The sequence below is a fragment of the Cloeon dipterum genome, chromosome X (assembly GCF_949628265.1).
Source record: "Cloeon dipterum chromosome X, ieCloDipt1.1, whole genome shotgun sequence".
Taxonomy (NCBI): domain Eukaryota; kingdom Metazoa; phylum Arthropoda; class Insecta; order Ephemeroptera; family Baetidae; genus Cloeon; species Cloeon dipterum.
The window spans coordinates 4985796-4997306 of NC_088790.1; the positions used below are offsets into that span (position 1 = coordinate 4985796).

The 11511-nt window shown below is 35.7% G+C and overlaps 2 protein-coding genes and 1 non-coding gene across 5 annotated transcripts; 2 read left to right on the forward strand and 1 right to left on the reverse strand.

Moving 5' to 3' along the window:
- Positions 1-1316: 1316 nt before the first annotated feature.
- Positions 1317-4462, forward strand: Tfb1 (transcription factor B1). 2 transcript variants are annotated; one of them, XM_065494670.1, is made up of 9 exons: positions 1317-1390; positions 1582-1790; positions 1845-2046; positions 2106-2262; positions 2452-2695; positions 2752-2905; positions 3001-3151; positions 3632-4123; positions 4183-4462. In XM_065494670.1, the coding sequence occupies exons 2-9, from the start codon at positions 1640-1642 to the stop codon at positions 4306-4308; spliced, it is 1677 nt and encodes a 558-aa protein (XP_065350742.1). In that variant the 5' UTR covers positions 1317-1390; positions 1582-1639; the 3' UTR covers positions 4309-4462. The 2 variants fall into 2 exon arrangements, with proteins under 2 accessions (XP_065350742.1, XP_065350741.1); XM_065494669.1 differs by having other exon boundaries at positions 1323-1346.
- Positions 4463-4877: 415 nt separating this feature from the next.
- Positions 4878-10780, forward strand: LOC135946588 (FAM172 family protein homolog CG10038). 2 transcript variants are annotated; one of them, XM_065494872.1, is made up of 11 exons: positions 4878-4986; positions 5051-5206; positions 5813-6060; positions 6173-6331; positions 6383-6501; positions 6554-6750; positions 7874-7997; positions 8053-8172; positions 8657-8761; positions 8818-8905; positions 10443-10780. In XM_065494872.1, exons 3-11 carry the CDS (start codon positions 5859-5861, stop codon positions 10517-10519), a joined length of 1191 nt encoding a protein of 396 aa, XP_065350944.1. In that variant the 5' UTR covers positions 4878-4986; positions 5051-5206; positions 5813-5858; the 3' UTR covers positions 10520-10780. The 2 variants fall into 2 exon arrangements, with proteins under 2 accessions (XP_065350944.1, XP_065350943.1); XM_065494871.1 differs by lacking the exons at positions 4878-4986; positions 5051-5206 and adding an exon at positions 5640-5740.
- TRNASTOP-UCA (transfer RNA opal suppressor (anticodon UCA)) lies at positions 9426-9512 on the reverse strand. Its single transcript has one exon. It is a non-coding gene; the product is annotated as a tRNA-Sec (tRNA).
- Positions 10781-11511: the final 731 nt, after the last annotated feature.

Below are 11511 nucleotides of genomic sequence, written 5' to 3' on the forward strand. Positions count from 1 at the left end.
GATTTAATCTTTATTTTTATGGAAAATGTTACCACATGCTTAGATAAGTACCGGTTTTCACCGGCTTCAAACATACCGTAACCGCTATCGCTTGTCTGACAATCGAGATCGAGACTAGGGATGTGCACTTTTGAAAAAAGTCAATATCGATAATTGATATTGATATGATATTTCAGATATCAAAATTTTGATATATCACCGAAAAAATATCAACTTCTGATATATCAACGTTGATATTTCCAGATGAGCAAAAAATGGCCGCCGGAGGAACCGAAACCGGTTATGGCCATTTTTAAGGCTTAAAACCCGATTATTTTAGTATTTTTGACCGATTTTTTATAAATATCGGTTTTTTGAGACAAATTTTGAAAATTTCGCGGTTTTCTGCAGTCTGGGCATGAGTTTATATATAATTTAAATTTTGCGCGCCTTTTTAACTTCGGATGATGGAAAAGGGGTGTGGCAGCTCCCGCCATATGGCGCCACAAGTTACATCTAGCTGCTTTCCCTTCCCCCTTACTCCACAGGGGTTTTTAATTAGTTTTAGTTAAATATAGTTGGTTAGTAATTAATAAAATATTATAATTTATTTGTGCCATTTAAGATGAGTTAATTACATTTGTTAGTCTTTATAACTAGACAATATCAGCTGCTGTGAATAGCGTCAATTTATCTTAAAATCAAAGTATTGGTGTTTCTCCGTCTCAAATGTGCCCTCTAACCTTTATCTAGTGATAAATAGTTAAGTTTAATTGATATACACGTAATTGTGAGAAATCAGAATGAAATTACACTAAACTGCAGCTGTTTGGTTTTAAGTGTTTAAATTTTTAATTTAGGTTATGCCTTTTAAAGAGCAATGTTCGCAAAAATCATATGCAAATGCAATTTTTAATTGGTTCAGTTAAAATTAATTATCTTAATTATCACCATTTAGATCCATATTCATTGTTTACAAACAATTTAGATTAATTTTCAATCAAGCAATTACTGCCAGCTGATCACAGCTGACAGCAGATCCATCTGTGATCGATCTGCTCAGTCATTTTTCGCGCCATTTGTGCATTGCGACAACTTCAATATTGGTAACGCCCACTTTTAGTGACGGAATGTACAGTTCGGTCAAAAAAAATTTACGAAAACCGGAATGAAAAATGCCATCTGTCGGTCAAAAATTTCAACTGATATCAACCTTGATATCTGACTTTGATATCAATATCAGCCTGATATGATATATCAAATATCAGGCTTGATATTGATATGATATTTGAAATATCAAAATTTTTTGATATATCAACTTTGATATTCCCATCCCTAATCGAGACAATCTGCAAGTTGCTGCCGATGTGCGTTGAAGCTCTCCTAAAAATCACTTAAATTTTCAGTGAAAGTAAGCGCAGATTAAAATTATTTTCCTGTACAAATTATAGTTAATCTAATGAACGATTTTTTCATCGTTCTGCAAGATTATTGACCGTACATTGACCTCTCAATGATATATTTTAGTGATTTGCATAAAATTTCACACGCGTTTCCTCAAACACGAAACATTTTTTTTCTAACAATTATTTAATGTTGCAGGATAAACCGTGCAGACTTTTTCGTACCATTGCACCACTGTTTGTTTAGGGATATTACGATGACTTCGTCCGAGGATGTGTTGTTGCAAGTCTCAAATGTACGGTATCAAAAGAAAACCGGCACACTTTACGTAATGAACGAAAGACTGGCGTGGATGATGGACAATAGGGACACAGTGTCTGTGAGTCATCGTTACGCAGATATTAAACGTAAATAAAATCGGACACTTCCATGCATGATTTAATATTTTTTCTCTCCAACAGTACAAAAAATCAGCCCGGAAGGAAAAGCAAAAATTCAGCTTCAAGTAGTTCTCCATGACAATGCAGCATCGACGTTTCAGTTTACGAATGTTGGTGGACAAGCTGAGCAAATTAGAGAACGAGACAGTGTCAAGGACCTTCTGATGCAACTCTTACCCAAATTTAAGAGAAAAGTCAATAAGGAGCTGGAGGAGAAAAACAAGTAGATAAAATAGGGTTATATAATAAGAAGTTCTGCTGAAACTTTTTTATCGTTCTCAGGCTGCTAACAGACAACCCAACACTCCTCCAACTGTACAAGGATCTTGTGATTTCTAAAGTTATTACCTCAGAAGAATTTTGGTCACAGCATGCGCCAAAATACGTGAAGGAGAATGTGGGCAACAAACAGCCAATAGGCGTGTCTGGAGCTTTTTTGGTAATTACAAGTTGGCTACTGCATGTTATCTGGAAACCATAGCATGAAATTAAGCTGTTTTTATTAAATTGGAGAGTAGCATATATTTAAATGATTGAGAGGTAAACTAGGTCAGTCTATAAACTACAATTAATTTATTTATCTAATTTGACTGATTTATGCTCATTATTTTGTGCTGTTTATTCACAGGCTGATATTAAGCCACAAACTGATGGATGCAATGGCCTTAAGTACAAACTAACTTCAGATATTATCGAGTCAATCTTCAAAACATACCCAGCAGTGAGAAGGAAGCACATGGAATACGTACCTCACAAGATGTCCGAATCCGAGTTCTGGACCAAATTTTTCCAGTCGCACTATTTTCACAGAGACCGGATCCACTCTGGCAATAAAGATATTTTTACAGAATGTGCCAAAATTGATGACCAAGGTAGCCTTATTGTACTGTTTGGCCGTACCAACAGTTTATTTCTTAAATCTTCTCAGACATGGACAAAGAAATTGACTCGGGCATCAAAGATCCTCTAGTTGATATCAACAGCTTTGGTGATACAACTTTTGGCGAGGGCTTTGGAGTGGGATCCGACACTCCTGCCAACTCGCACACAGGCAACATTGTCCATCAGAATATGATCAAAAGGTTCGTAATTAAATTTGATGTTAATTTGTAGCTCTGTAGACGGTTTTACTAATTAAACAATAACAAGGATTAAAACCATTAATGATTTTGTGCAGGTTCAACCAGCATTCCTTCATGGTGCTCAAAGCATGTCAGCATTCAATAACAGAAAATGGAACTGCTGAAAATGGCCAAAAAGATGCGCACACCTCAAGTACAGTGGCAAAACATGACGGTGATGATGAAGATGTGACAGTTACTAAAAAGGTTAGTGTCCACTAGTAAATTATCTAGGAGAGCGCACCTAATAATCTGAAAAAAGTATAATTATTTCTGACATGCACCCTGCAGAGTATTGAATTGAAATTTTCTAAAGGAAAATCTTTCTTAATATAATAATAATCTATTAATAAGGGTTTCAAGCTCAAATCTTGGACTTCAGTTAAAGGCTGTTGAAGTTTCTAGACCATAGAAAGTTTGTAGACAAAGAAAGAAATACACACATAGTTGTAATATTTGAATTTGAGGAAACCTTGATGGCTCTTCTCTACATGGAAAATGATTCAAAGTATTATTATATACAATTTTAAATTTTAGCCAAAATTAACCTTGAGACTGTGAAACCTGTCTTATTTCTGCCTGCGATTTACCCCCAGAAATTCAAATTTAGACTTTTAGATTTCTGTATTTAGGTGTTCTTTCCTAATAATTTAAGTAAGTTCCTTATTTCAATTATTTGCCACACAGAGACGCATCCAGGAGAAGTTGACTTATGATGATCTGGAAAGTTCTACCTCCAATGTAGCTGCTTGCCTAAATTTGTCTCGTGTGGATCGCTACTTGCATGGACCAATCATGGATACCAACTCAAGTGCCGATGTCCCTGCAGAAAAAGTTAGCTCATCCGTCATGCGGGAGCTTATACGATTGATGGAATCACCACTTGGATCTTCCCACCAAAACCCAGCGGCCTTAATCACTCCTGCTCTTGCGATCAACGCAGTCGGAGAACTCTCTCCAGGTGGTTCCTTGATGAAAGGCTTCCAACACGAAGCGTCGGCAAGCATGACTCCTGCGGACATTGAGACTGACCTCAAAACCCTGTATCTGTCTGTGTGTGAACTGCTGAGGCACTTTTGGGCGTGCTTCCCTCCAACAACCCCTCAATTAGAGGAAAAGGCGACCACCATGCATGAAACTCTGCACCGCTTCCATGCAGCCAAGCTCAAACCGTTCGAAGTAGAAATCAATATGAGTGTTCAGCTTGTCATATGATCATAATTAAATTTTTGTTGCAGGATCGTGTCATTCGGGAGTGCAGTCCTCTAAGCCACAACATAACTAGTCACTTGAACCAATTACTCAACTCGGCATACAGAAAATTTGCCATATGGCAACAGCGCAAGATGCAGCACTTCAGATAGCACAACAGCCCAATGATTGAATCAAACTTATTGAAGAGAATTATATTTTTTACTAGAACACAAAAGAAGTGGTTTGACATGAACTGTTTTGATTGTGGTTGGACAGAGTGTGACCAAATTATTAAATTCTCTTGGATCTTGTATAATTATTTAATTTGCGTATCTTGTTTCATTTATGTCTGATACAATGTTTCTACCTAGACAATTCAGTAGTCAAGGGGAATTGATGTAGGGTATGTATATCAATTGAAATTAATCACAATTGTTGGCTTATTTAAGCTGTTCTTATTTAAAATCTCTACAATTTGCAAACTCTAAACTATACAACAATATTCAGATAATTTTAAGGTAAATGCGGTGGAAATAGGGCTGCCACTCTCCAGGTTTCGACCGGAGATCTCCAGGTTTGGGACTGAAAAATTTAACACGGGGAGTATAGGGATCTCGGGTTTTTAGCTTTGGAAGTCTGGTACCCCTAGGTGGAAATTTTTCTGTATTGCTGCACCTTTTTTCATGAACTTGATTACTTTCAAAGAGACCCGCGTTTCAATGTTTCAAAAAAAGGGTGTGGCTGGTTTAGCTCTTTGCCTGTGTTTATATTATTGCTGTTTGAAGTTAGACAACATGAGAATGGAAATAACTTGAAAACAACAAAACAAAACGATACATATTTAAGTGGTAAGGTGTCGCTGATTAATTATTATCGAACAATGGACAAATCATAATTTTTAAATTGTTACAGGAGGTATATTAATACAGACGTTGTTGAAGATAGCATATATACCGTCAAGATTGAATTTTTCCACATTCTTCACTGCTACATAATATTTTCTATCTTCCAATTTCATTCACTGTTTGCCACCGCCAATGCAGATGATTTTTTATCAATATTGACAAGGTAATTAATGCACATTATGATGCATAACTTGACACAAATATGTACATACGTTTATGTATTATTGGCAATGAGAAGGCTCATTTATTTTCAGTTTCTTGGTTTTATTGATCATGATCATATGTATAAAGTTTAATCTTATCATATCATAATCCCCACTTAACACAAAATATTTGGAATCTTACAAAAAATGTCCTGATAACGACAGTAGTTGCAAAGAGTGCTCTTTGCGACTTTAAAATAAAAGTCTCACTATGTCATAAGTCACAGAAAACACTTATTGCAGATAGAATTGTAATAAGAGAGTAGGATGACTTTTTGCTTCATAAGACTTTAGCTGTGTTAAAGAACAGAGGTTGAAAATCATAAGTAATCATATTAAGTAAATCATTTGAGTAAGAGAGACAGTGCAGCTTGGACCATACTCTTTTTCCCAAAATTTTTAGTGATCATGGGTTCCTGTTTGTCAGGCAATAGAGACAAAAGAGACACGCCAAAAAGGAATTCTGCTAAGCGAGAAAAATCTTCTCAAGATTTGTAATTTTGAAACATGAATATATTTAGTACTCAACAGTGATTTATTCAATTTAAATTTTATTTTTATTTTAGGACCAGAGTGGTTGCATCAAGTGGCTCGCCTGTTGAACAGACCAGCATGGATCAAACTCTTCCAGTGGATCATTGCCAGCCTGGTAATGATGGGGACGCTCCTAATTCGAACAGCGCATCATACTGTGTGCTCATGACATCAAATGACCAATCTGATCCAACAAGGCCGCAGGTCCCTTGCACTGACAAGTCTCTTCCTCCTGTTCAAAATAATGGATTTAGGAACCAACGTTTCCCTGGTCAAGCAGGTGCTTGCAATGTTTTTTGTTTTGATCTATAGAGTTTTAAATGTTTTTCTGGGTTTCAAATTATTTAGAAAAAAATCGGGACGTAATTGCCAATGATTTTTATTATTTCCAGCCACTGATAAGAAGTCGAATCCCAATTTTGCCCCTGCTGGTCAAACTCAAACGCCAAACTCAAACGAAAAAAGCCAGTCATGGATTTCTATGAAAAATATACCAGAGCCTGAGAAGTTCCCATCTACATTGGAAGAATTTGGCTACAAGTTTAATGAAGGTAATCAATCAGTCTTCACCACCGCCAAATTCCTACTATGTTGTATTTTAGATGGAGCTTTGAAGAAAATCATCGATAAAAAAACTGGCAAAACTGGCACAGAAAATTTTGAGTTCAATGTTTCAAAAGACCAACGCTTCAACCAAAATCGCTATGAAGCTCTTGGAAAGGTATCAGTCACAATTTAAAATCTCAAATCATTCACTTTTTCCCCCCAAACAGGTTGTTGATGAGCATGTCTACAAACTGATGGAAGAGGCAGGTCTAAAAAAGTTCCCTGTGCCTTTCGATGCTAAAGAGAGTGAGCCGCAAACGTTCGTGTTTGCCACGCCTGACTTTTTGAAGACTTCGGCCGATAAAAACTTGCTCATTCTCATCCACGGAAGTGGAGTTGTCAGAGCAGGTCAGTGGGCTAGAAGGTAAGCTGACAGTTCCATTTTAGACCTGATGCTCATGATACTTTGAATTATATTACTATCAAATGCAAAAAGCCTTACCTTCTAGAGCAAGGAAATATTACTGATAATTAAACATTATTTGACAGGTATGCTAGAGCTAATATCTCGTATTTTTAATTTGTATGGTGTGAAATAGTTAGTTAGGACTCTATCAGGGCACTCAGGCTCAGAAAACACCCTGATGTGCCAAAAATCTCGCTCCTGAGCGCCCGCGTGGCATCCAAAAGGTCGTTAAAGTGTTTACACATGGAAATTATTACTACCGATCACTTGAGGGCTACCCTGACACCAGGGTTCAATTTCATACTGTTCTGATGCTCTTATCTGACCTCAGGGGTGACCCGAAGCATGTTTGAGGATAAAATTTTACCGATAGTGCTAGCTATATTTTTTTATTGTCACACCTGAACTAATAAAAACACCCGTTTTCCAACCTTTTGCCCTTTTCGTATCACAAAAACTAATAGTTTCACCACCCTGATTAAACTCACTACCTAGGACAACATTTTGTCCCCTATTTCGAACTAAGTAAAGAGGCTGTTTTTGAAATGTTTGAAATTTAAAAATAAACTAAAAAAATCACTAAATTTTGAAAAATTTTATAAGATGAATGTGCACAAATATTAAAGTTGTTGGCCGTCCGGATAGGCATCTATCGACACAAAGTTGAATGTTCTAGTTTCATTACAAAAATTAATCTCAATTTTGTAAACTCCGAAAGTTTATTTTTCTCAGATTTAACCTTGATTTTCTAGGCAGAAGCCACATGCTTTCTTATTTAAAAACCTCTGTAGCACCCTAACATACTAAAAATCAAATTTTGGATCAACAAAGAGTTGCAAAATCGCAGATGATAGTCAAATCTGTTGAGGAAACACCCAACTTGAAATATTTTGCATTCAGGCTCATTTTATTAATTAATTTTAACACTTTAACTTTTATTAATAAATCACTTTCAAACTAACAGAAGAAAAATTGTCATTCCTCACCTTTAGATTTAATTTTTCTATCTTGAAAATTATTTAACTAGCCTAGTCCTTTGCAGGTTAAATTGAAATTTTAACATAAAAATTTTGCTTATCAGGCTCATCATCAACGATTGCCTAGATTCTGGAACCCAGTTGCCTTACATTAAGAAGGCGATGGAATTAGGCTATAATGTGCTTGTGCTGAACACAAACGACAACAAAAGAGAAACACTTATCCGAGTAAGTTAAAAAGTTCGTCAGGTAAAAATATATTTGACTTTTTATATTGTTCTAGGGCAGTAAAAATCCAGTTGAACACGCACTTCACGTCTGGGACAATTATGTTGCTAAACCGAAATCAGCCAAGGTTGCCATTGTTGCTCACAGTTTCGGGGGAGTGTGCACTAGTATCTTGGTAAGTGAAAAAATAATAACTACAACTTCTTACAATTAATTTTAAACTGTTGCAATGGCAAAATTGATCTATTTTACATTCTTGTACAGATTCTCTTCTATATCTTTCACACTCTTCTTTTAATTTTAATACTTTTATTCGGGCATCGCTTAATTTTTGGAAATTTTATTACCGATGCGGCCAAAGGCACTTCTTGGAACTTGTCAGCGAGTAAAAGTAAATTGGGACTGCATACGCGTCTTCTACTTGACTTGACTGTGCGCATATAATACAAGTAATAAATTTAAAAGAAGAAATAGAAAATAATTTTTTCAAAAAATGAAAAATAAATCAATTATTTTACACAGCTACGAGGTTGCCAATGGTGCCATTTCACGATTAATTGTAACAGACTTTTGAAAGTGATTAAGCAATAGACTTATTAAACCACTAATGAGGCTATGTTTAAAAGTGGCTCATGTGTTGAAAATTGAAATGTCAACAGGCGCAGGAAAGACGAGAAGAATTTGCTGAAAAAGTATTTGCGGTTGCATTTACTGACTCGGTTCACGATATATTGCGCGGTGAAGATTTTAAGCATCTTCGAAATGTAAGTAGCTCATTTTGTTTAGCTTGAATTTATCTAATATCTGATTATGTGTTCAGGTTGGCAGAAACTGGTGTGCCTCAAATGTTCCTTTAGACGAAATCATTGAGGGCATGAGTAGCAGTGACATGACAACAGTGTCTGCAGGTGATTTGAAAAAAATAATTTGATCCTACCAAATCTGATTTAAGCCACACTGACTATCTTGCTGTTTAAAATAGTTTTAATCAGTCTAAATTGAATTTTTCAGTCTGCATACCATATTTCATGATGATTGGATAAAAATTGCTCATTTATGTAAGTTTAACATGGGGATCGCCTTCAGACGAAACACAAAAAATGTTCTGCTTTGAAACTCTAAAAAGTTAGAAATGATTTTACGAATCTTTTCCTTCTAATTTCACGAAAGATTACATGTTTGAGGCAAAAAAATTAGCATTCTCGAGTGAAACTAACCCATGGTTGCCTTGTTCGTCCATCTAAAGGAATTCAAGTTTGGCATTATTTAAGTTTTCAAATATTTTTTTTTTACTATAGCACAATTTAGAAACATTAATTTGTGGTCGATTGAAACGCCCTTGTACTCCTTGCGTGTTGATACAAAAAAATAAGATGCTGCATTTTATATCATTGCTGATAGGATATATATTATAATATGTAGAAGTTTCACTCAGCAGGTGGAATCGAACCACTCCGCCGTTAGGCGGCTACAGGTTTGAAGCCTGCACTCCGGACCACCGAAGCTCAGCTGAGCACTGATAGTTTTTGTCAATTCCACACTTGTACTGAAGGATGGCTTAGACGGTCACATTTAGGCTTAAAATGAATTTTAATCGGCTTTACTTTATATCTTGCCCAATGTTTGCTTTCAATCATTTTTTAGAAGGTTGGTAGTTTATGCCAAAATCTAAAATCAAGATTTGTCGGATATACTCACTAAAAATATTTTTTCTCGAATGGCTGTACCCGGTATATGGAATACTGTGAGCATGTACCCCTGTTAGTTAGGCAATCGTGTGTTTGTTTTTTCTTATCATCGAAACGTGGGCTTCAAGTGGACACGTGATCCAAGTTGCAAGCGGTTCTTAAATGTTCTACCAATAAAACAGAAAAATTCTCTAAATTTGATTAATTACAGGCAACAATTTAACTTAATTTGATCTGCAAAGGAGTAAAATCGCAATTAAATTTCTGAATATGCCTATTTCTCTTAAAATTAAACGGTTATCAATGATTTTTTTACTTGATTTTGGTTCCTATCGTTGCGATCTATCCAACGGTGTGCGAATTATAAGCAAAATTTCCCTCCTTGCGAAATAAATCGTTATTTTACAATAAGGAGACAGTGCTCACCGCTTTATTTAGCGCAGATTTAAACTAAAATTTTCAAAATTTTAAGCTCTTCAAATCATACTAAGAACTAATTTATTTTTTACAAGCGATTATTTCCACTTGCGCTATTCTTTTTTTTCATGCACATTATCTATCTCGTTGTACGTATTATTTGTCAAAATGGGAAACAAACAAAGCTGGCGGTGTAAGTGGCTGTGGCTTTTCAAGTGAACACACAAGTATCTGACCAACTAGCGGGGTGCCTTTTTGCGGCCTCTTGACTCTTTAACAGCAGATGTGCGAAAAAGTGTCACAGATGGCCATTTCATTCATTCTGATGTTTGCTTCGCAGGTCACACAGTGCACGAGTGGACCTCTTATGCGGCATTCGAGTCCGTTTTTAAGTACATTGAAGAGAAGAGAGCCTAGCCTGCCTTTGATGCCAATGGGAAACCTGGAAATTACTTTTATTCAGAATATCAAGTCAAGGTGGCATCTCGATCAAACAGCAAAAAAGCAGACGGGAACACTACAGGGGTGGACACCGAAAATTTATTTTAATTCCATGATTAAACTGATATAATTATTACTCTTACAATATGTTACCACAGGCTGATAATGTGTTTTTTAAATCACAAATAATGTAACCATTAATTTTTTGTTTATTTGAAATAAACGCCTTTATTTGAATTATTGGTATTTTTAATGTTCCAAACCAAGAATCTCACGTTGCTTGGAATCCAAACGCATATTAATTCAATTAATTTGATTTTTTTACTACCACCCTATATATACAGTGTTTGAAATAAATTGAAACATTAAACAAGTTTTCGTTACTGGTGCGGTGTCCGAGTTAGGGCATCTGGAAAAACAATTTCCCGAAAGAGCCGTGATTACGAGCAATTGAAATAGCCATAATAAAGCTTGATGTATTGAAAACAATCATAGCAAATATTTACGCTCTACTATATACTAGCCGTTAAATTTCTACAAGCGAATTTCCCAGGGAAAATATGGGGATCATTACGATTTTCCAATCTTTCGATTCGTCTTGAGAAGATGCAAAATATGCTAAGTGTATTGAAATCCAACCACATTTCTAGAAATTAGGGTAGTTTAAAATTATTAAAAATTAAGGAGGCATTATCATAAATCACTATAGAAAGAACTGTCTTTTTTTGCAAATTTCCATCTTTTATCCAACACTATTAAATAGAAGCGAAAAAACACCGTAATTTTCGGATTAAAAAATGCACTTCCCTTGTAGGTAATTCTTTTTTAAGTCATATTAGGCTCTATCAGCCGATTTTCGTGATGATCATCTTGAGATAGCATTAACAATAACCAGGTAAATCACTAGGCAGTTCCTCACTTCCTCCTACATGCTTGCTTCCATTATTGTCGGACTTGTAAGCAGCATG